General features: G+C 37.5%; 1 protein-coding gene across 1 annotated transcript in view; it reads left to right on the forward strand.

Moving 5' to 3' along the window:
• Positions 1-26,691, forward strand: part of l(2)k05819 (transmembrane protein 94-like protein l(2)k05819) — an 809,128-nt gene that overhangs the window by 51,978 nt on the left and 730,459 nt on the right. The window contains exon 3 of the mRNA XM_090377739.1: positions 14,447-14,601. Within this exon, the coding sequence (XP_090233865.1) occupies positions 14,447-14,601 (155 nt within the window). The remainder of the gene's footprint in view (positions 1-14,446; positions 14,602-26,691) is intronic.

Raw genomic sequence — 26,691 nt, forward strand, 5'->3', positions numbered from 1 at the left:
TAATATCCTATCAGATTTGTCAGACAAGACTTTCCCTTAACAAACCCATGCTGTGTCTGAATTATTGCTGCAGTCTTGTCTAGATGATCCTGCAATGCATCTTTAACCAGGGACTCCATTATTTTACCCGGAACAGAAGTTAAACTAACTAGTCTGTAATTACTCGTGTCACCCTTCGATCCCCCTTTGTGAATTGGGGATACATTTGCACATCTCCAGTCCGTGGGAACCTCCCCTGAGTCCAAGGGTGCTCTCATAATTATGGCTAAGGGTTTGCTTAGTTGCTTTGCCATCTCCTTTAATATAACTGGATAGATCCCATCCTCCCCAGGTGCTTTTCTTATTCTTTTTTTTAACTTCAACAATTTCTCCTCCACTTTGCTCTCAGTTATTAAAAAATCATTAAGTATCCTGCTACAATTTGATAACCTTCTGCCATTTTCAAACCTTAATAATTTTTCATGTGTGAATGTCGATGCAAAATACTCATTCAGTTTGTTTGCTATCTGAGCAGGATCATCAACAGTCAAACCATCGATGTTAAGTGGACCAATCAGATTCATCCCCTTCCTTTTAGAGTTTATATAAGTAAAGAAATCCTTGCTGTTTTTCTTAGCATCTTTTGCCAAGGATTTCTCTTAATCTGCCTTCGCCTGCATAACCTCTTTTGTGACCTGATTACAGACTAGCTTATATCTGCTTATATCGGCTTCTGAGTCGCTTGATAATTTATATGCATTCCATGCATTTTTCTTCTCTGTTACGAGTCTCGTTAGATTTACTAGCGCACTCTATTTCTCTGTACTTGTTCATTGTACTCATTCGAGTCATTAGGCCTATAACACACTCCTACTCTTATTTTTGCTTTCGCAGTGCTTATGTCACACCAGACTGACTCAACAGTGCACTGTTCATCTATATCAACTGGATGCACTTCTTTTGATTTTATGTTTTTCTTAATTAACAGCATACATCTTCTCCTTTTTTATCCTGTCTGGCCTTTCTGTACACATTGTACTCCCCAAATTCCAGTTCAGCATTCCTTATATCTGTGTGACACCACGTCTCTGCTATTCCAACAATATCCACCTTTGATGTCTTGACCAACACATCAAATTCATCCAATTTATTTACTATACTTCTAGCATTGATATACATGCAAGCATACATGCTCCTATTCCTGTTCACCCTAACACATCCCATATACCCACCTATTTCAGGATGACTGCCATCCGTCCCTGAAACCACCAACACTCCTCGCTCCAGGTTGCTACTTATTCTAATAGAAGTTGTGCAAGAATCACCTTCACCTCTGCCTACGGCTGCTGTTAATCTATTAGTCCTTGTATCCTCCCAAGCTAGCAGTTTTCTGTCCACCTAACACTGCCTCGATAGCATCAGCAAATATTCTTGCACCCTTTCTATTTAAGTGTATCCCATCCCTGTAGAAGCAGTATCTCCTGTTAACAAGTACAGTCCAGGCTGAAAAAAATTCTATCCCTTGAGCCTTGCACATTCTTTCCAGGGCTGAATTGATCGACAAGGCTGTCATCATATACTCCCTTCTATCGTGTCTGGGCAGAATTGCAGACACTTTGAAATTCAACCCTAATTCACGGCTTTTTTCAACAGTGACCTGTACTTGTTAAGTAATTCTGCCGGTCTCCTACTCTTAATATCATTAGTGCCAACGTGTACAACTATATCACCTTTTGTGCCCTAAAAAGATTATATCCGCACAACGTCATCAACCTTTGCCCCTGGCAGACATATCCTGGTCCTGTTCCACCTATCCTTTTTACAAAGCATGTTCTCTGTTTCCCTGACAATAGAGTCACCAACAACTACTAGTTCCAATGGGACCAGTGCATTCTGTCTTGGGGTTGCCGTTGTGTTGCGTGATGACCAAGTGCAAGCTCTGGCATTGATGTGGGCAGCTGAGAGCCTGATGGGCCCTTCAATTTAGATCTTTCGAGGCCATTCACCCTGTCCTTCAAACTCTCATATAGGCCCATAACAACACTGAGTTGTCGTCTGATTTCCTTACACTCCTTACATCGCGCGCGCACACAGAAAGTTATCCCTCATGGCAATATCATGTTCCGTTCCAGAGAGTTCGGTAAACATTTCACAAGTTGCACATTTTTTTTAGGCTGTGATGCGTTGGAGAATGGCCCCCTTCAGTTCTCCCCCGAGTCACAGCACTCCTGCCACTTTGTGCCCGTTGCTTTGCTGCTCTAGTTTGGGGCATGATACTTTAAATTAATAAGATCAATAAATTAAATTAATTAAATGTCAATACTATGCTATCTAATAGAAACAGTGAAGCGTATTACTCTATATAATTATGTGTTAGAGCTGCCTAGCTATCCTCAATTAAAAATTTGAATTCCCTACCACTATATACAAAAACAATGGCTGCAAGATTCGAACAAAATAATGGTTTTTACCTATATTAAGTAATAATCTACAAAAAACTCTTTATGTAAATTAAAATATAAATAACCAGCATAACTATAAGACTACGTATTAAGTACAATATAAAATAACAATTATGTAAATAAAAAGGCAAACACTTATCGTTTGTTCGGAGCCTCTAACTCATAGCTGTAATTTTTAACGAGAGTCAGCGCCCTCATAGGTGTTGAGTTAAAGTCATTTGCTGAAAGGCTTGTTAAGCATATGGACCTAAAATTTAAGGGGAGTGATGGATAGCTGTGGCATTTTCTAAAGTACCATGGCATTGTTAATAAAAGAACCTGTGGTGAATCTTTAGGTGCAGATGAAGAACAAGTTGAGGCCTTCAGAAAATATCTAAATGACCTCATTAAAAATGAGGGCCACATTTTATCACAGCTCTATAATGCTGACGAGACTGGGCTCTTTTTATCATGCTGTTCCTGTAAGCTAAATAAGGAGCGAATTTCAGTTTTATTTTGTGCAAATGCTGATGGTTTGCATCGCCTTTAGCCTATGGTAGTTGGTAAGGCAAAAAAAACCTTGTGCTTTAAAGGATTTATTGAACCAGTTACCGGTGATATATTCCCACTCAAAAAATGCCTGGTTTACAATAGATATTTTCTGTGACTGGTTCTTTAACCATTTTATTCTGATGTGCGACGCTATCAGACAGATGTGCTGAAAATTCCTTCTCATAAAATAAAGGCTGTGTTACTGCTAGATAATGCACCTGCTCACCCTACTGCTGAGAGGTTAGTTAGCAGGGATGGGAGAATTAAACGTGTTTTTCTGCCTCCTTCATTGATACTACTTCTTCATTGATATAGTCGATGGATCAGGGTGTGATCGTTGCATGTAAGAGGTTGTATAACACCACTTCACTGATATAGCCGATGGATCAGGGTGTGATCATTGCATGTAAGAGGTTGTATAACACTACTTCACTGATATAGCTGATGGATCAGGGTGCGATTGTTGCATGTAAGAGGTTGTATAACACTACTTCACTGATATAGCCGGTGGATCAGGGTGTGATTGTTGCATGTAAGAGGTTGTATAACACTACTTCACTGATATAGCCAAAGGATCAGAGTATAACCCTGGGGGCTCACATCTGGTGAGTATGGGCTTGGCAAACCCAGGGTCCTGAGCTGGATATCATCATTCTTCTCTTTCTTGGTGATTCCTTTCTACTTCTTTCTTTCTCTCTCTCTCTCTCTCTCTCTCTCTCTCAGGGTAAATTGGGAATTTTTTTTTTTTTTGGCTGGTGCAGCATAAGCCTCAGGCTTCCTTGTACCATGTGGCTAATAATAATAATAATAATAATCATTGCATGTAAGGTTGTATAAGAAAAAGTTTTTGGAAGAAACAGAAGATGCAGAGGAAGATACAAGTGGCACCAGGACACTGCAAAATTTACATGCATACATCAGATCTGCTATCTTCAACTTAGCAGCTGTGTGGAAAGATATGAAGATTACTACCTTGGCCAATGCTTGGAAGAAGTTGTTGTACGACATAGAACCTGAAATGGGCTTTGAGGGAGTTGAGGTGTCTAATTTTCGGGACACCCTTCTGAGGACGGGTTGCATTTCTGTTGCCCGCCCTTCTGAGGGTGGGCAACAGAAATGCAACTGAGAATGACGTGGAACAGTGGCTCGAAAATGATGAAGGTAATCCGGGTTATCAAATTTTTTCTGAGGTAGAGAGATTGTGGAAAATGTTCTTAATGGAGAACAAGAGGACGATGATGATGATGACAAAGACGAAGAATCAGTTGCACCTCATTCTAAATTGTCTGTTATAAGACAACATATGAATGATATCATACATTATATTGAATCATCATCAGACCTTGATGTGCTTCCTTATTATGAACATTTTAGAGAATTTCAATCTACAGTAATAAAGCAGCAGCACCAAGGTGTAAGGCAACTGAAGCATGATGATTTCTTCAAGACCACTTCATCAACTGGACCTGTTTCACCAGAACCCCTCTACCAGCAAGGAATTAACCTCTCCCTCCATATGACAGTTGTTTCTGACTCTGAAAATTGTGATTCTTTCAATTAAGTTAACATTAATACAGGAACTCTGACTTAATCAACTTACGGAAATTCGGCTTTACGTAAGTTTTTGCCTGCCGGTGCAAACTTAAAAAAAATCGTGGAAACGTATTTTGCATCCCGTAGGAATAAATCTAGGTATTGTGAAAATATCGTAATGTGAACTCAATAACACAGTTTTTTTTTTTTTTTTTTTTTTTTTTTTTTGTAATTCGTTCCAAGCCCTTGGAAGTTGAAAATTTCACTATATTGTTAAGCTATTTATTCCTCTAAAAGGTCATATTTGTAATGGAAATTGCACTATCCTTTCATCGTTATCATATTATTATTATCTATATGGTGCAAGGAAGCCTGAGTCTTTTTTTTTTTTTTTGGCTGGTGCCAAAAAAAAAAAATTACCCTGAGAGAGAGAGAGAGAGAGAGAGAGAGAGAGAGAGAGAGAGAGAAAATAGAAAGGAATCACCAAGAAAGAGAAGAATGATGATATCCAGCTCAGGACTTTGGGTGTGTCAAGCCCATACTCACCAGATGTGAGCCCCTGGGGTTAATATATGTTCCCATTATAAGAATCAATTTTGAACACCTTTGTGTTATTTTTCTAAAGCATGTTTCTGGAGGGTACGACCCTAAAACAGTAAAAACAATTTGCATTTTCCGGTTTATTAGGCTTTACTGTTAGTGCATCTAATTATAAACAGGTAGTAAATTTGATCTTATTGCATTTGCGATAATACCGATAACTGCAATTGTGTAGATTTTTACATGATTATGGTGAAACGTGTTCCCCTTCTTGAAATCTTCAGTCATATAAAAAAACAAATTTTCAGAAACTTCTCTTCATTCCTATTTACGTATTACAATGATGAAGGGAAAGTGACCAACAAAAAGTGCAAATGGTGGTAGTGCTAGGAAACGAAACAAATTGATTTTGAAATGAAGATGAGTAATTAAGAAGTAGGACAAAGTTTGTCATCTATTGTAAGAGAATTGGGTCTTGCTGTTTCAACAGTGAATACTATTTTAAAGAACAGTGCGCTATATATGCACTGTCAAAGGATCAACACGCTTAAGAGCAACAGTGATCACAAAACAGCATTCAGGTGCTATATCGAAGATGGAACAGCTATTAATAATATGGATGGAAAATCAGATTCAGAAGCGAGTGCCCCTGAGTCTAATGACCATTCAAGCAAAAGCAATAGGTATTGATAAAGATACTAAGGATAAGTACGGCGAACCCCAACCCAAGTTCGTGGCAAGCAATGGGTGGTTTAATAGGTTCAAGCATCGAGCTGTTTTCCACAATGTTAAAGTATGCGATGAAGTCGCCAGTGCCGATCCTGCAGCTGCAGAGAAATTTTGTGATGTGTTTAAAAAAATATTGACGAAAACGGCTATTCAATGTAGCAAATTTTTAATGTTGACGAGATTGCTCTGTATTGGAAAAAAAAATGCCGGATCAAATATACATTGCCAAAGAGGAAAATACAATGCCAGGTTTAAAGGTGTATTTAGCTGCATTAGCCTCTTGCTTGAGGCTAATGCAGTGGGAGATTACAGATTAAAACCACTGCTTTGTGTACCATTCTGGAAATTCTCGGGCATTTAAGGACATCGATAAAGCCACCCTACCCGTGCATTTCCGATCAAATCAAAGAGCATGGATAACAATATCTCTCTTTGAGGATTCGTTTAAATGCTGCTTCATTCCCGAGGTTGAAAAATATTGTAAACACAACAATTCCTTTCAAGATTTTGCTTAATTTTGAAAGGAACGTTATTTTAGATAATGCTCCTGGACATCCTACGCATCTAGATGATTTCAATTCGAACGTGAGAGTCATATTTCTACCACCAAATATGACTTCACTCATCCAACCCATGGATCAGGATGTTTTTTTGAATTTAAAAGTATACTATTTACGTACAACATTTGCTCAGGCATTACTGCAGTAGACGATGAGAAAAATTTTATGTTAAGAGACTTGGAAATCTTACAACATTTACCACGCCATCTTAAACATTAATAAAGCCTGGGCAGAAATTACTAAAAGTTCTTTAAATGGTGCATGGAGGAAAAATATGCCCATGGAATATAAAAGGCTTCGAAGCATTTGAAAATGACGAATCATATGAATAGGTTACAGATAAGGTTATGAAGGTTGCAGACCTACTTCAGTTGGAGGTTTTGCCAAAGACATGGAGGAGTTAGTAGAGAAAGAAGAGAATGAATTATCTATTATCTGACGAAGAACGTACTGACTTGCAGGCAGCAATAGTGAAAGAAGAAAATGCTGAAGAAGCTCAAGATGAACCAAATGAGGTGCCCAAATGCTTCATCATCAGAGAGTTGGCAGTGGAATTTCGTGAAATTGCATCGGTGATGGTGAGGTTTGAGATGCTGGATCCTGACAGCGAATGATTCTTAAAAGTTAACAGAGGGGTGAATGATATGCTTGCTTGCTACAAAGAAATCTCCGATGGAAAAAAAAAAAAAGCCAGCGTCCAGTCATCCATTAATATGTTCTTTCGTAAGGTTGAGCGGCTGACCCCTTCTAAATCTCCACAGCCCTAAAACTCTGCAGCACGCGTACTTAACAGCTGAAGACAGATTCTGGCAATGATGCTCGAGAGGTAAAACTTACTGATGTTATGCCTGTCTCCTCTTTTTTTGTAATTTTATAATTTTGTAATTTTTCCTGCGCATGAAATAAAAAAAAAATTGAATAAATACAATAAATAATTCTATTACATGTTCGTTGAACATTTTCTTTTTTTTGATTACATCAATTCAGCGAGCACAGTTGCGGGTGGTGCACAAGCATGGGGGAAATTTTGACTTTTGTAAAATCCGACTTAAAATCCATGGAATGCAACCCTTACTTAAGTCAGGGAGTTCCTGTATTGAATATTATGTATCTGTTTTTAACATTTTTTTGTATGTTTTTTATTCAATGCAGTTTAAGAATTTAAAAGTATTTTTTCCTCTTTAAAATGGATTTAAACTAAAAAATTAATGTTCACATTGAAAACAACTTTGTGAGCTTTAAGGGAAAAAAAGTGGTGGAAACCCTCCATTAGTTACATTGTATAGTTTTTGACGTGTTTAATTAAAATAAAGTTTGGTTCCTGTTATAAATTTATTTTTATATTTTTAACAGATGTTTTAATGGTATGTATAAATTACTCAATGTACATTATAATAATATTTTATTCGTACTTATACATTATAATAACATTTTAATACATCCTGTACATTGTAAGTTCATTATTAATGTGTTTTTAAAATACATTTGATTTAACGTACTTTCGGCAATAGTAGACACCCCTTCCCCCAATTAGTTTGTTAAATCGAGGGTATACTGTAATCTTGTAGAGATCAACCATCACTAATCTGGCAGCATTGGGACCTGTGTGTGCCGGATTAGTGAGTTTGCAAGATCACTGGTTGTTAGATTAGCACATACAATTTACCCAACAGCTAACCACCTCATCCTTGACTGCCAAGCTAGTTTAAGAAAAAAATTCCCCAAGGGCCAAAAAATATTTAGCAAATAATTTGATTAGTAATTCTAAAGTAAATATTGTAATGTCAGTGTTGTCGTTTTTTTCACTTAAAATATCAAAAATATCATGTTGTATATATGTGGCCCAGTAGGTTACTTTATTTCTTGACAAAGAGAAGACTATTGTTACTTATTCTCAGTGGGCACCACCACCACCCAGACGGCACCATTTCAAGGCTTGTTGGCCTTTCATTGGTGGGTGGACAGGTACCTTGGTATTGCAGACATGACAATCCAGTTGTTGAAGATAATTCCACAATATGAGAGATGCCAAAAGGTGTACATGATAATGTTCAAGTAAAACTAAATGTAAAACTAAAATGACACCCCTTTTACACTTGGTATTGCAGACATGACAATCCAGTTGTGAAGATAATTCTACAATATGAGAGATGCCAAAAGGTGTACATGATAATGTTCAAGTAAAACTAGACGCCTCCGTAGCCAGGTGGGAAGGAGCAGCAGTGCATAGCACACGCTTCTTGATTAGACCGGGGTTCGAGCCCATCACCACCAAATACGAACGATGCGGAAAGGTCATGGAATGACCACTGTGTATCCTGGAGCAATATGGCCATAGTTGCTAATGCTCCTAAACAACAACAACAGTGGAATGCCCTCAACCACTGTCCTTGCCTGCCATCTTGTCAAAATCAAATCAAGTAAAACTAAATGTAAAACTAAAATGATACCCCTTTTACACTACTAATTACATTAATAGTGTAAAAGGGGCATAATTTTATCAGTATCTCATATTGTGCTTATCCCTCACAACGAATTGCATGTAATGCACAACGTCGAATAAGTAATGCTTCACTAAAAGAGAAGACTAATGTTACTTATTCTCAGTGTTAAGGATGAGCACAATATTTACACCACAGTATTTACGCTAATATTATATAGATAATTTATCCTCTTAAACATATGACCTTGTTGCATTTATTTTTATTTAAACATTATCATGTACACCTTTTGGCATCTCTCATATTGTGGGATTATCTTCACAACTGGATTGTCATGTCTGCAATACCAGGGTACCTGTCCACCCACTGATGAAAGGCCAAGAAGCCTTGAAACGGTGCCGTATGGGTGGTGGTGCCCACTGAGAAATAAGTAACAATAGTCTTCTGTTTTAGTGAAGCGTTACTTATTTGAGGTTGTGCATTACATGGCAACTGTTGTGAAGGATGAGTCAGCACAATATGAGATACAGATAAAATGATGCCCCTTTTATACTACTAACATAGTTTTTTTTTCATTTAAGAGTTAACTATAGTGTATTTACACCATTATTGTATATACAGGGTGTCTCAAAAATACATGGCATAACTTCAGGAATGAGTTCCTCATATGTAGACAATAAAAATATTTTATATCAACATAGTTCCGGAAATGCTTGGTTTCTGAGTTTTGAAGATCTGTCTATGACACTTAACTGTTCACGTCACCTTATAGTAATTGTTCAAAATGTCCACCTTCTGCCTGAATACAGGCCTCACATAGACGTCTCATGGACTCGCGAAGACGATGCCAAATTCCTGCCATGTTTCATATTGTCTCACAACCTGCCACAATTCGATTGCGGAGACTTTCCACATCAGCTACCGGAGTTGAATACACCAATGACTTTAAATGGCCCACAAGAAGAAATCTAGTGGGTTTAAATCAAGTGAGCGTGGAGGTCAGGCAGTTGGTCCACCTCTACCTATTCATTCATTCATTGTGGGCTAGGTGGCTGAAATGTGCTGGAGCACCATCGTGCATGAAGTGTGCTTGTTGACAAATGATCAGTGGCGTGTCGTCCAAGAAATCAGGCATGTTGTTTTCCAGAAAGTTTCTGTACGCCTGCCCTGTGAGTTTGTTTGGAAGTACATGGGGCCCAAATTACTTATTACTAAAAACACCCACCCAGATGTTGAGGCTGAACCGCTGTTGGTGATGTGATGGAAGAATTGCATGTGGGTTTTCCTCAACCCATACATGCTGATTTGATCCCCGGAGCAATATGGCCTTAGTTGCTAATGCTCCTAAAAACCAAATAACAACATGCTGATTGCGAAAGTTTTGGATTCCGTCTTGTGTGAACTGTGCTTCATCTGTGAATATCACTAAGGCAGGAAAGTGAGGAGTTGTACCACACTGCTGCAAGAACCACTGGCAGAACATTACTCGTGCAGGGTAATCTGCTGGTGACAAGGCCTGTACAGTTGGTGTTATCGCAACACTCTCCAAATAGTCGAATGTTGAACAGCCAGTTGCATTGCTATTCTGCGTGTGCTGATTACAGGAGTGGCATGCACAACATCCAAAATCTCCTCCTCTACTTCAGGAGTCGTAGATCTTGGTCGTCCTGTGTTAGCAGCACGAAGTGTAAAGGTCCCATGTTCACAAAGGCGGCGAGATACCTTCAAACGTTTTCCTGTCTGGACATCTTTGTTCTGGGAATCTTTCGTGGTACAAATGACGAGCCTCCAGAGCATTGCCATCTGCCAAACTATACATAAAGTGCATATCCGCTTGCTCCTAATTTGAATACATGGCCAGAATGGGAAACCACCAGATTCTGTCAGTACCTTGTGATTTTGTACCAATTTTGTACCTTGGGTACAAAATTGGGACGTCAATCCGTATCTAATTAATAGTGACCATCGAGCAATCACCTTCTCGATTTTACCGGAGGATAGGCAAGTGAATATAACAATAAGGGATTTAAGGCGTTTTCGGATGGACAGGGTGAACTGGACCAAGTTTCGTGAATATCTGAATACAATTTTTAATGGAGATAACAAAGTAATCATTAACACCTTAACAGCAAAAGAATATGTTTTTCTGGTTCAATATCATTTATATCAAGCGATGGCCTACTCGACGAAAAGAAAACAGACAGGAAGAACTTCTGTCCCATGGTGGTCTTCGACACTAGCTGAATTGAGACAACAAACTCAACAAGCACGAAAAGCATACCAAAGGAATAGGCATCTATCGGACGCAGACACTCAGGCTTTGAAAAATGATTACAGAGACTTGAGGAAGAGGTACCATAAAGCAATTGCTGATAGCAGGCAAAATTGTTGGCAACGTCTGGTGAAGGAAACAGGAAATGCTGACCCTTGGGGTATAATCTATAAGCTTTCAAGAAATAAACTTTTGTGTGGTGAAATTTACAACACGATAATTAGAGAGAATCAAGAAACTTCGGACTGGGAATCTACAGTCGAAGGGATAGTGAGTAGCCTATTTCCGGAAGATTTGCCGTTTATGGACAGCCCTGATCAAGCGGAAATTAGACGCATTAATCGTGAATATAAGGGGACAACCGAAACTGCCATTTTTAATATGCTTGAGCTAGGTGCTGCAGTAGCTAAATTGAACCATAAAAAATGTCCTGGCATTGACCTCATTGAGAATCAAGTAATTGGAAAATTTTATGAATTCTTCCCTGAGATTTTATTAAACTTATTTAATAAATGCCTGCTAGAAGGGCTTTTCCCTCTCGAATGGAAGCTTGCGCTCTTAAAAATCTTGCATAAACCGGGAAAGCCAAAAACAAACCCCAGAGCATACAGGCCAATCTCTTTATTGGCAAATCTTGGCAAATTATTTGAAAGGATGATTGCCCCAAGGATTTTTAAATTATTTACAGAACATAATCTCTCCTCTGATTGCCAGTTTGGATTCAAAAAAGGACGTTCCACTGAGGACGCAATCTCAACCCTGCTGACTTACATTCAGGAGGCAAACAGCAAATATGTTCTTGCTGTTTTTATTGACTTTGAGGGCGCTTTCGATTCCCTTTGGTGGGAGAGTGCTTTCAGGTCACTGCAACTGGCAAAGTGTGATGACTACCTGTTCAGAGTCCTCAGATCTTACTTTAAGGATCGACAAATTAGAGTATGTGCAAAGCATTTATCATACACGACTACCGTTTCAAGAGGATGCCCTCAAGGTTCAGTCTTGGGACCTCTCTTTTGGAATGCAGTGCTAGACCAGTGGCTCACGAAGGATAGCGATGAGTTCATCAAAGTTGCATATGCAGATGACTTGGTGGTGGCGGTGCAGGGAGGATCAAGACAAATTCTCGAACAAAAAATTCAGTCAGTTTTGAATAATTTAGTGGCATGGGCGGGTTTGAATAAACTAAAGATTTCTGTCACCAAGACCAATTTCATGGTGTTTAAACACCACTTCGATTATGGAAGGCCGCCAAAGGTAACCCTATATGGTACTCAAATTCCATATGTACAGAACACCAAATATCTGGGTTTAACTTTAGATGATCGTCTCAGGTTTCATGTACATGTCACTAAAATCAATGAAAAAATCAAAAAGTTCGTAGCTGCAGTTGTTAGAATTTCCCGCAAGGAATGGGGTTTATCCAAAAAAACTCTGGTATTGTACTACAAGACGATATTTCTTCCCATTGTAGATTATGGTGCTGGTATTTGGTTTGCGGCTGCTACCAAGGTTACAACTAAAGCCAAGCTTCTGTCCCTGCAACGTACAATGTTGCTTACAGTTATACGCGCTCCAAGGACAGTGTCGACAAATGCCTTACAGGTTATTGCAGGTACCATCCCCTTGGATTTACACATTATTTTCCGAGGTATTGTATATAACTTAAAGAAGGGAAGGGCGTTACAAATATTGAATATCACCTCTAATCCAAATAACAACATAAAGGAGGAAAAACATAGAATTTGGGGCGAGCTTGTGAATTGCTGGCAGCAACGTTGGGATTTGAGTGAGTATGGAACCATTACAAGAGGCTTCATTCCAGCCGTAAGCTTTGCAATGGACAGGAGGGTGTCGTCTTGGTTTGCTCCCACCATGACAACGAGTTACTTAATCACTGGACATGGCTTAAGGGCCAAACTATTTGAAAGAGGATTAGAACCTGACCCCTACTGTTCGTGCGGTGAGGTGGAATCTTGGAGACATGTCATCCTTGAATGCGGACTGTATACTTCAGACAGGCAGGAATTACTAAATAGGTTGCCAAACCTCACGGAGAATAATTTACCTCTCTTGGTTCAGAGGTGGGACATCTTTGCTTTGCTTCAGGAATTCTCGGCCAAAGTTTTTAAAAGAAGACAGGAGCTAAGAAATCTATTGCAGGATACCAATTAAGGGAAGTGCTGCACATTTGACGACAGAACACTTCGTGTAATGTCATCTTTATAGGATGTTTCTTGTCTACAGCGAGATGATCTTCTGCTCCTGGACACCCAATTCAGGCTTGCATTTGTGGATGGACTCTAAAGTGGAGATAATGTTAATGTTAATGTTTCTAAGTGTTAAGTTAATGTAAGTGTATGTATTTGCTATTTGCATGTAAATAATCGTATAATGTTGCTTTTTTTTTCAACAAGTGTACATTGTTCTTAGTTGGAAAATTTTTATTTTTATTTTTTATTTTTATTTTTTTTTATTTTTTTATTTTTTTTGCTGGCCTCCAAGTTTGGGCAGCCTTGGGGGCGGGATTGCTGGCACCTACCAGTATAGCACTACTTCCGGTAGGTGCAGGATTTGTGCATTACAGCACACATAGAGAATGGTGGATCCAGGTGTTAGTTAATCCCTGGTGGCGAAATGGCCTGACATAATGCTCTTTTTTTCAGGCCTGTCTTGGCAGACGTTCTGAGCTTTCTCAGGAGTAAAAGGTGGAGATGGGCTTGTGTCTAGGAGCCACCCTTCATATCAGGACACACACAATCAATGTACAGAAAGACTACAGTATATATAAGAGCATGTATATAAATCTGTATATAAATATTGTATATAAATTGATTAATATTGTATGTAAATTGATTAAGATAACTTGAGAATGTATATGCAGTTGTGTGTTAATAAATAAAATAAAATAAAAAAAAAAGTACCTTGTGATGAAGGAAATCAGCTGCAGGAGATAAGACATTCCGGTTAATAACTTGGGAGCCAGGCATTTCCAGAACTATGTTGATATAAAATATTTTTGTCTACATATCAGAAACTCATTCCTGAAGTTATGCCGTGTATTTTTGAGACACCCTGTATAATTTATACTCTTAAACATATGATGCCTTGTTGCATTTAGTTTTACCTAAACATTATCATGTAATAAATTTAAATAAATCATGTTAATTCATGTCTATCTAATCTTGAACAGGGCTTTTTAATTCAACCATTGCATTTTGTACCCGATGTATAAGACAACTCTCAAATTTTAGACAGTTTTTTATTGCTTTAAAGGCTGACCTGTATGCCAATATATATGGTATGTACACATGAAAGGTTTAATTACTTCTCACACATCAAAAATTGTTTTTTTTCTGTAATATTGCAAATTGAAGTTTTTTTTTTTTTTACCCTGTGCAGTGTAACATATATAGTACTGAAAATGTTCGTTCCTGGATGTGGGATGCATATCATCATAATAGTTCTCATTCCACGTTTCGTTGGATTAGTGCTTTACTCACTGCAGTAGAGGGCATTGCTTTTATGTTTTATTGTGGATTAGGAAGTGCAGATAGGTAAAGTATTTAAAATATTTTTATATTAAATGTTTTTCAGTGTTCATTATATAGTTTATTATTTTGATCATGGTATAATGTTTACTGAAAAAAAAAAAAACAATTTCCACTAGTTTGCTCCATTTATTAACGGCATTTTTTAATTAGGTTTATTCATAGAAGGGACTATGGTAGAAGGGACTATGACACCACAAAAAGAGTGCACAATAATTACCTGATTTGCTGTTTTTAAATCCAGTTTTACTTCTTTAAGTTATAAAACTATGATTCTGATACAGTCCACAATTGAAAAATGTTTCCATGCTTCCATCACTTCAATAGATTTGGAATCAATTTTTTCCAAAATCCACTGTAATGATTCTCTGATGTAATGAATTTTAAAGGTAGATATGATGCCTTGTTATAATGGCTGAATTAAAGAAGTTGTATCAGGTGGTAGGAACATTACTTCAGCATTTGGATGGCCCACTGAGTTATCCAATAGTAATAAAACTTTGAAGAAATCTAAATTTTTGCACTTTAAATAGTTTTCCACAACTAGCACAAAACAATTTAGAAACCAGTCTTGAAATAAATTGACAGTTACAAGCTTTAAATAGTTTTAATGTCTTTTTGTTTAATTATATTGCCATCTAATATGTTAATAGAAATATCAGTAATACTGCCATCGTTAATCCAAATACTGAGTGCTTTTTCCTTTTTCTCAATTATATTGGTGCTTGGGAACGAGCTGTCACATATGCGGAAATGAAAGATCCTGCAGCAAGGCAATTTTAATTTTCTGTTCATTTTTCTTTATGGTCTGGATTGTTGCCTCATTTAAATTTAAACTTTTTGCAACGTATGATACATTCTCCCCTTTTTTAAGACTATCCAAAATTTGTATCTTTGATTCTAGAGAAAGTTTCTTTTCAGCTGTGTGTTTTTTACTTTCCCAGGGGCAGAATTTAGGGCTGGAACTTAATTCACAACAAAGAAATTATTCCAATGCGGTTCTTAAGAACAAAGTTTTTAGTAATACATACCAGGAAAAATTTATAAATGATCAAATAAAAACCAAAATAACCTTACAAAAACCTTAAGAGTCACTTAACTGCTATCTTCGAAGTCACAATTTTTTATGTTCTCAAACAAATTCACTGGGATTTTCCAACAAAATAAAATATGGGGATTTCGCAATGATTTTTTGCTTAACTACTAGTGAGTCAACAGCAGGGATTCACAAAAAATAACGAAAATGTTGAAAAATTATATCTAACAATAGCAGGGTTTTCCCGGGAAAACACAAGCTCAAAAATATCATTTTATGTCAGGTTTGCCACAATTTTCTAACCACGTTAGAGCGGAACTGTGTTGTGTGAGGATTGCTGCAATTTATCAATCGTGTTAGATCGAAACTATGTTGTAGAAGTACTGTGTTATACGGGGGTTGCCTGTAATAGAAAATTTTTTAATAATAATTGGTAAACACTATTTTAATAAAAATTAAGAAAAAATTAAGAAAATTAATTTAATGTGATTCCGAACTTTTTAGGTGGGAGTGAATATATATATATATAGAAAATATGTAGTGTGTATATATATGTATATATATATATATATATATATATATAAAAGAATGAAGAAAGTGACAAAGATAAGAGTGTTTAATGTTCTAGGGCCACTTTTATATAGAAAGGACCCAATTACCCCACAATGAATATAAACAAGAAATATCAATAGCAAAGAAATATAAAGAAAAATGAAATCACATACATAAAAAAATACATATAAAAAATATACAAAAAAAAAATAGAAAAGGGTATTGTCATATAATGCACAACCCTGGTGTTGTTATCAAGAGGCAGCCACTGAGATTTCATGAAAAGACCACAATATAGTCTTTGTTTTTGACACAAAGCACATGTCAAGAAATAAAGGTAAAACAATGCATTAAAAAAATTAATGAATTTAGAATGAATTTAATAAATTTGAGGTTAAGGCCAAAAGGGGATATATATATATATATATATATATATATATATATTTATTTAAATAATGGCTTAAAAGTTAGAATATAATAGCATGAAATAAGAAAATAAATAAATATTAAGCTATCATTAGAGGCAGCAAAATGCACATCCTCCACATGATGCCCAGTACCTAACAGATAATTCATATGAAAATAAATTAATACATAAGCCAGTAGCATGGCAAAACTGTAGAGTGAAATTTAACATAAAGGTTAAATCAACAGGGAGGGGGAAGTAAAGGTAACAAGACAGAAGCTGTAGCCGAAACAATTGCATAATAGTTTAGTGGCACCCCCCTCGTAAGGTACCAGTTCTGAGAGACGTGAAATATCACCAAAAGGGACTAAAATAAATTACTAAAAGAAAATAAATTACTAAAAGAAAACAAATTAACAAAATAGACTGACAATTATGTCCCATATCTACGGAGGACCATGAGGCTAATAATGGTCATGGAATTGCTGCATTTCAGTCGCTAGACAAATTGTTGCAAAGGTGAACCGATCGAAGGACCAAACCACCCTTCCTTCTCCGATCTATCCAAAAATGCAGAGGATTTGTATAGTGGTGGTCCTTATGCAGCGAGAAATAAAATATAGAATAGACAACACTCCAGAGCAGAGCCACACCACTGGCATAATGTAAGCTTAACCAGCTTATATTAACAGAAAAGAAGAAGAAATATAGATGACGACACAGGCACTGCTTTTTGCATATCAATCCACTACTATCACCTGAGTTATATTTAAATAATGGCTTAAAATATTAAAGTTATATTAAATATAAAAGTTTTATTTAAATAATGGCTGTGCACTTTTCAGTGCATAGCATTCTTAAAGCTTTATACAGGTAACTGTATAACATGGTAGTTTGGTTCCTACAAAATCTCGTGTAATGCAAAACCATGTTATATGGGACTAAGAACCAGTACAAATAGGGGGGTTATGTTTCAAAAGCTAACAAAAATACACCATTTTTTTTTTTTATAACTATCGGAAACTTAATTTTTATAGTAGTAATAACTTAATATGGCTAAGGTAAAGAAAGCCAACACGAGAATGATGAGAAATGTCGGCTAACTTATGCGGAAAATTAGTTTCCCAACACTGGACTCTAGCGCTGCTCGCTCGGTAAATAGACGGTAGGTGTTATCAGTCTGGAGCCAAAATCTAAAAGGATATATTGATTGACAGGCAGGTGCGGCAAACGATGAAATGATTGGTGGTGGGCATGACAAAGGACAAGCTACTGTGTAGTCATTGGTTGACATTATAATGTGTATTTATGAGTAAAGAACGGTGCATAATAGTTTTGTAATGAACGGTAAACAGGTAATAGTAGCGATGAATCTTTTAAAGATGGAAGAAATTTGTAAGGAAAATAAAATGTTGGTTGATTTTTTGATGAAAACTAAATTAATAAAAGTTTCGTTCTGGTCATTTTTATGTTCTTCATTATGTTTTTTTCTCATTAAAAGCAGATTTTTGGAGTTCATGAGTGTTTTTACTATACTGTTGATTTAGGTTAGGTTACGAAAAAAAGTAAAAGGTTTCTTTATTTTTCGTTATATTTCATAACCTGGCCTTAAATGGTAGGTTAGGAAATAATAGAAATGGTTTCCTTATATTTAGTGACCTAACCTTAAACGTTAGATTAGGAAATAATATAAGAAAAGAAAGAAAGATTCTATATACTACCATTTAAATATTGACAAAAGTTAAATTATAATAAAGTAAAAAAAATAAATAATTGAGCATTCATTAGAGGCAACGACTCGCAATTCCTCCATATGAAGCCGAAATATATTTTAAATTAAATAAAATAAAACATAAGCCAGTAGTATGGCAAAAACTGTAGAGCGAAAATTAACATAAAAATAACCAAATAAACAAACAAACGGAAAAGAAGAATAAAGTTAGACATAAATAATAGCCCAGAAACCCCTATATAATTTGTCAATATTTAATATAATTCAATGGTAGTATGGGTTGATATGCTAATTTAGCAGCGCCTGTGCCGCCATCTATTTTCCTTTCTTCTATATAAGCTGATTCAGCTTACAGTATGTCAGTGGTGTGGCTCTGCTTTAGAGTGCTGTCTGTTCTATAATTTATTTTTCACTGCATAAGGACCACCACCGTGCAAATCCTCTGCATTGGAGGATCGATCGGAGGAGGACTAAGGGTGATTTGGTACTTCAATCTTTTCACCATTGCGACGATTTGTATAGCGATTTAAATGCAGCGATTCCATGACCATTATTGGCCTCGTGGTCCTCTGTCGATATGGGGCATGATGGTCAGTCTATTTTATTTTATTTTAATTTATTCTGATTTTGTTATCTTTTAGTAGTTCCTTTAACCCCTTTTTTGGTGATATTTCACATCTTTTGGAACTGGTACCTCTCGGGGGGGGGGGGTACCGCTAAATTAATATGTAATTGGCATTATTCTAAATTTTATATATGTCATGTTAATTGGATTTAAAGTTCGAAATTATATAGGGGTTTCTGGGCTATTATTTATGTCTAACTTCTATTCTTCTTTTCCGTTTGTTTGTATATTTGGTTATTTTTTATGTTAATTTTCGCTCTACAGTTTTTGCCATACTACTGGCTTATGTTTTATTTTATTTAATTTAAAAAATATATATATATATATATATATGAGAAATAAACTATAGAATAGACAGCACTGCAGAGCAGTGATGTTTGTATCCACACGAGTGTCTTTAAAAACAAAAGTACAGTAATAAGAAAATAATATTTTTTTATAATATTATAAAAATTTTTTATATTTTATAAAAATGATAATAAGCAATTTATGCCCTAGTCCACATGATTCTAAAGAAAAAAGGTTAGGGTACCCCCTCCATTTTGGGAGGGGTTCAAGCTCCCATGGGATTCAAGTGGAGGTAACCTGACCTTTTTTCACCCTTAGAGCATATTATTGAACAAGAAAATAAAAATAGTCATAAAAAATCTATTTTTTTATGAATGTATTTCTAAATATGACTGATTCTAAAGAAAAAAAAAGTTAGGTTACCCCCTCCACTTTGGGAGGGGTTCAAGCTCTCATGGGATTCAAGTGGAGGTAATCTGACCTTTTTTCACCATTATGGAAAGCGTTCATTCGGGCAAGTTACCATTAGTGCTTCTGAGTGCTACTAAAATGATACTAACCCGATGTTATCATGTGTTGTGTTCACGCACCAATCAGCACATCGTTTGCCATGACTACCTGTCAATCAATGTATTGTTCTCGACTTTGCTCCAGACCGATAATACCTACCATCTGTTTACCGAGCGAGCAGCACTAGTGCTGTATCGGGAAACTAATTTTCTGCGTAAGTTATCCGATGTTTCTCGTCGTTCTTGTGTTGGCTTTCTTTACCTTCGCCCTTAATATTTTTTATATATTTTATTTAATATATAATATATAAATTATAATTTAATTTATTATTTAATATATTTAATTTTTAATATTTTTATAATAGTAGTTTTATAATAATTTTTATAACTTAAATAGTAATAATTGAACAAATATCTTACCTTACAAACTGTGATACTTATGTCAGATAATGTATGTTCAATTAATTTTCTTCCTCTTCATCTTGGTGCACGATAGCCTTAGATGCTGATGCGCCATTAAACTTCTAATAACTAACTAACTAACTCACTCCTCTTCATTGCTGCTAAGCACAATCTCTTCTGCAGCAAATAGATTTTGTGTACCTTCTGCTCTCTTTAAAAGTCACTAACTGCACGCTTCGAAGTCACAATTTTTTACGGTCTCGCACAAGTTCAATAGCACAGAACCTAACCCAGGGATCTCTCAACAAAATACAGTGGATCCTCGCTTTAAAGATATAAAGTATACAAATTTAACTTTATTACCTTGCCAATTAACGAAGTTAAATGATACATGAAAATTGGAAGAATATTTTCCAGTTAATAAAATAAAAATAAGTTTACGCTTACGTACATAGCTTAATTAATACTTACTGTAAGTGAGATACAGAGTAATGAGTTTCTGAAAATCTATTTGTTTTTTATATATATATGATTGAATATTTCATAGAAGAGGAAACACATTCACCATAATAAAGTAAAAACCCATAGAATTCTGGTTAACAGTACTCTAGCAAATGCAAGAAGGTAGAGTTTACTACCCGTTTATAATTGATTACACTAACAGAAAAGCCCAATAAACTGGAAAGTGCAAATTGTTTTTATTGTTTTATGGTAGTGACCTCCAGAAATGTGATTTAGAAAAATATCATGAAGGCAAAAACAACTAGCAAGCCAACAGCGGGGATTCACAAAAAGGAATGGAAATGTTGAAAATGACATCTAAATAATAGCAGGGTTTTTCCAGCACAAAATCTCAAAAACACTGTGTTATGCGAGATTTCCTGCAATTCTCAAACCGTGTTAGAGCAAAACCATGTTGTAGAAGTAACATGTTATACGGGGGTTGCCTATATATGTTTATACTTTTTACTTAAGGCCAGACATCTTTTTCATCTTATAAACAATATTTGAAAATTTAGACTTAGAGGAGTAAGGGCAGGGTTGTATTCTCTCACCCATGCTATTTAACATCTATTCTGAAGTTATTTTCCAAAATGCATTGTGGGAAAGGAAAGAAGGAATTAAAATAAATGGTCAGCTGATAAATAACATACAATACGCTGATGATGCTGCTATATTCACAGAAAATATAGATGTTCCTCAATTGCTTTTGGATATATTAACAATAAATGTAACGATATGGGTTTAAGAATCGGTCAACAAGACCAAATTCATGACTGTGAGTAAATCTCCAGTAAACCAAGTCCAGCTATTATTGAATGGACTCCAATAGATAGTGACTCATTTTTAAATACCTTGGTAGTTGGCTTAATGCTGATCTAGATCTGGAAGCAGAAATAAAAGCAAGAATAGAGGTTGCGAGAAATGCCTTTATAAAATACAGAACAATGCTGTGTCACAAAGCTCTAGATCTGTCAACCAGACTGAAATTCATTAGGCGCTATGTGTGGTCCATACTATTGTATGGAGTTGAAACTTGAATGCTGAAAACATCAAAAATGAACAAAATAGAGGTCTTCGAAATGTGGATCTACAGACGCATGCTAAAAATATCTTGGATAGACAGAATCACCAACATTGAAGTCTTGAAAAGAGCAGGAAGAAAATGTGAATTGTTGAGCTTAGTGAAGAGAAGGAAAACTGCCTACCTGGGACACACCCTTAGAAATATGAACTATAAATTACTTCAAATAATAATAGAGGGGATAGTGAAAGTGTATTGAAGTCTAACGGCACCAGGGGTTCCCCCCCATCTCCGTGTTCCTTTCATTGTGGGTGTACCAGTTCGCCAGGATTGCCAGAGATTTAAAAGTTTGTGGGCTTTTTATTTGTGTGATGTCGTGTACCATTGTTCATCTGGTCGTTTAGCTGCTGGACCCCTGCTGAGGCCCAATGTTGCCCCATTTTCGACCCGTGGAGGCAGACCAGGAACCCAGTAGACTCAGTTACTCTGGCAGGTTTGCCTTGTAATTTCCTGAGATTTCGGTGGCTAGGACATATAAAAAAAAAAAATTTTTTTTTAAACTAATTGTTGCATTGAGGGTGGTGTCGCTTGAATTTGAAAAGGCCAAAATATGGGCAAAAAGTGATTTGACATGCTTAAATTTAGTTGTGCGAGGTTTTTACTAGCATATAGATGGAGAGGGGAGAGAGACTGAAGACTGGGGAGAGAAAGGCAGAAGTATGGTGCCAATAGAGAAGGTGGCCTCAGGTTTCAGTGGGGCAGGCCCATAAGCCAATAGAGAGTGGGGATGGGGGAGGAGACTGGAAAATAAAGCCCATCCCCCCCAGGGAAATGTAATTCAAAGATGAAGGGGGGCTAGGGTGTCCTCTTCAGGTTGCCATATGGCATTTCGCAACTAAGCTGCACTTTGCTTTGTCGTTTCTAGTTGCATATTTTGTGGGGCTAGCCCTGTCCTTGTATTTTCTTATTCCTGCTTTGGGTATTTTCATTGGGGAGATTAGTTCCTTATTTGTCTCAGCTGATGGCGAATCACTGTCAGCCAGGCGCTGTGTCCACCATATTTGTTTGGCTGGGTCAGGTTATCTCAATTTGTCTGTGGTTTTGCTTAATTCATTTTCTTCAGTGGATCTTCTCGTCAGTTCCTGATCGCATTTCGAGTTCTTGTGAAGAGGTCCCAGGAAAATCTGGACAGGATTTGGTATTTGTCCCTTGAATCCAATAGGTGATGTTCTTGCCGTTGGGGTATGAATCTTAATCTCGTTATGAAGATTCCCCGCAGGTCCTTGTATATGGGGCACTGATACATCAGATGCTCCAAGCTTTCTCTTTCTCCACAAGGACAGTTTGAATCTTGTAGTATACCCAGTGTGGCGAGTTTGTCATTAAAGGGCGCGTGGCTAGTCAGCATGATGGTTGTGTAGAGGCCCGGGTGGAGCCATGCAGGCGACTTTGGGTAGGTTTTTTCTACAAGGGGGATGAATTTCCTCGTTACCTCGCCTTTGTGCAAGGTGGATCATCTGGTCTGCCACATTTGTTTCAGGTGTGCCTGAAATCGTGCTTTCTCTTGTTTTTCTCCATTTTCCAGTTCTATATTGTATGCCCCAAGAAGGTAATGGTAATCCCTTTCATTATGTAGTAATGAAAGGGATTACCATTGTTCTGGTGGGAGTTTTGCCACCGGATCTTGTCAGATCAAGTGGCAAGGCTCCCACCAGAACCTGGAGCACCTCTGTGACTGTATTACAAGCACGTGTTATTTTCAACAATATTGACCATATTATTGAGTTAAGGATCCTTTTGTTGGTTACAGTCATCATTTTATGATAGAATGTGGCAGCTGCATATGTGATTATGGGGATAAAAGTGGCTTTATAATAAAGAGCCAGTGTTCTTTTGTTTAGTTCCCAGTCTTGTCGCGTGACTCGGGCTACCATGGCAACATAGTTTCTAATTTTCTTTCTGAGTTGTATGAGGTGTGGCCTGAACGCGAGCTTTGTGTCGAGGATTATGCCAAGATATCTCATTCTCAATCAGGTGGCGAACCTGATTGTGGCTCCATTTATTTTTATCTGTGGGGTCTCCTTGGATCAAGGGTTCCCCTGAGGAGTATAGAAGTTGTTTTGGTGGGCGATGTTACCAGCTAGTTCGCTTCTGCCCATTACTGTAGAGTGATGTGTGCTGCTATTTCGAACTGGGCTCTGGAGTTAGCCACCACTGTCAATATGAGGTCGTTGGCAAATGCCTGTGACTTGACATCTCCCAGGTCGATACGCAAGAACTCGTCGAAGACGAAATTCCACAACAGTGGACCCAAAACTAACCCTTGCGGGCATCTGTGTACTTCTCTGACTAATCTATGGTAAGAGGGTTATGACTTCTATCTTTTGCTGTGAGAGGTAGAAGCTGATGGCATGAAAGAGGTTTGTTGGAGTTTGTGCCTATTGGAGTCTGCCAAGGACGCTCAGCCACCAGAGGAATTGAATGCCCTGGCAAAGTCCACCGAAATGGCCAGGAAGTATTTGCTTTGGCATTCTTCCACTGCAATGAGGAGATTCCTCACAGCGTCTGTTGTGGAGGATCTAGGCTTGAAGCCATATTGGTTTAGTGCATTTAAGTCCGCTGCTGTATAGCATTGCTGAAGTTGCTTGTGTAAGAGTCGTTCATAGAGTTTACTTGCCACAGTTAGGAGCGCTATTTGCCTGTATGATTCTGGTTGCTCAGGGTTCTTGCCAGGATTTTTGAGGATTAATTTTAGACTAGCTGTCCTCCACTGTTTTGTGTGATGTATCCCACTTTCAGACAGCAGTTATATAGGTGCAGAAGTAGGATGGGTGCCAATTCAACCACTTGTTTGACGATCTCAGGTTCCATCTGGTCTGTACTGGGGCACTTTCTGTTTCTAATTCTTGCTGCCGCCTGCTGCAGCTCTTCCAAGGTGAAGAGGGGTTCCTGTGCTTCTGGATCATAGTTATCATTCTGGTGGCAGAGTTCTCAGTGCCACTTTCTCCTTGTAGATAGTATCCAGGATGTTTATCGATTGTTCCCATGTTAGCTGGCCTTGGGGAGTTCCTGTTGTTGTGAGTACCTTGCCTCTAGGGAGTTTGTTGTGACCATGTACACCACTCCCCAGGGATCGTTGTCCTGTTGTTTTCACTAGTTCCTATTTATTTCTTTTACTTCTCTGAATCTTGAATAGGAGTGGGGAGGAGGAAACTTTCTTGGCTGAAAAACATCTGCAACTGGACTGGCAAGATCAGCTGAGGATCTTTTTCGTCTCTCCCATTACAGAGAGAAGTACATCATGGTGATCGCCAACCTAAAATAGGAGATGGCATCAAAAGAAGAAGACTAAAATCTTAGCATAATAAAAGAAATTTCATATAATAACGAAATTTAAATATAAATTTATGGACTATATCAGTATTAACTCCAGGCGCTCACATCTGGTGAGTATGGGCTTAGCACACCCAGGGTCCTGAACTGGATTTTATCATTCTTCTCTTTCTTGGTGATTCCTTTCTACTTCTGACTCTCTCTCTCTCTCTCTCTCTCTCTCTCTCTCTCTCTCTCTCTCTCAGGGTAATTCAGAAATTTTTTTATTTATTTTTTCCTGGTACAGCATAAGCCTCAGGCTTCTTTGCACCATATAGCTAATAATAATAATAATTAACAGATGTATTAATTCACATAATCTACTGCCTATCACCAGCTAAAATAATATTAAAGTTATATACAGGTTGCAGAGAAACTCTACCGACAAACTTGAACAGGTGATAGATGGTACCAAAAGAAACATTTTTTGTCAAGTAAACATAGGTTATAAATGACTTGTTATAGCAGCAAGCTATTATGTAAAAATTAGAACAAAACATTTGGTAATTTAATGTTGTTTAATGCACACAAATCATTTGCTGTTGCGCACAAAATAGCAAAAACAATTCATAAGAAGTGCTCAAACTGGTGACCATGACGTTCAAATCATAATTCACACCAACGCATCATTGAATGTTATAGGCATTGGAAGTTCCTAGGATTGTATTGTATCTTTGTACTTGCTGTGACAATCTGTGCTATAAGTTCCTCCACTGTGTCAACTGGCATTTCATACCCAAGGATACAAGTCTTCATGTATCCCCAAAAGAAAAAGTCTAAACAAGTCAGATCAGGTGACCTTGCTGGCCAGGCTACAGACCTACCTCGACCAATCCATCCGCCTGGAAAGGTTGTATGTAAGTGTGTGTATATTTCTGTCAAAATGTGGTGGTACTCCATGTTGGAACCACATTTGTGCTCAGACAATCAGAGGAACATCCAACAACTCTGGAAGTGTTTGCTCCAGAAAACACAAATAGAGTCGTCCATCTAAATGTGCAGGCAACATGTATGGTCCAACTAAAATGTTTCCCATAATGCCAGCCCATACATTGACACTAAACCTGTGTTGGTAGCCATGTTCAGCCATTGCATGGGGATTATTCTCTGCCCACACATGACTGTTGCGGTTGTTGAACAATTCCTCTTGGGTGAAACATGCCTCATTAGTGTAAAGCACATTATTGGAAAAATTGGGCTGCAAGTTGGTTTCCTGTAAAAACCGGTGGGAGAACTTGACTAGAACCTGGTGGGCAAAGCCAGCAGGTTCTAGTGCATGCACTTTCTGGCATCGGAAAGGATGTAATCCCGCTTCGCGCACCACATCCCACACCAAACAATGCTGCATGCCCAATCGGTGTGCAGAGGCTCTTGTGCTGGTAGAAGGAGTATTAGCGAAGATCTGCAAAACCTGTTCCTCAGACTGGGGTGTCCTAGCAGTGCGTCGACATCCAGTATTATGCATATTCACACCGAAAGAGCCACTATCCCGCAATCTTTGGTGTATCGCAGCAGATGTGTGGTGAGGCAACCTTCCGTCTAGGAAGCGTTCTTGATAAATCCTGGGAGTCTCTCTTCCGCTTCCATTTGCTGCACCGTACGTTAAATGGATATCCGCCATTTCTGCAGCAGCAAAATGCTCCACGTCT

The sequence above is a fragment of the Mastigoproctus giganteus genome, chromosome 7 (assembly GCF_048544385.1).
Source record: "Mastigoproctus giganteus isolate SK-2022 chromosome 7, ASM4854438v1, whole genome shotgun sequence".
NCBI lineage: Eukaryota > Metazoa > Arthropoda > Arachnida > Uropygi > Thelyphonidae > Mastigoproctus > Mastigoproctus giganteus.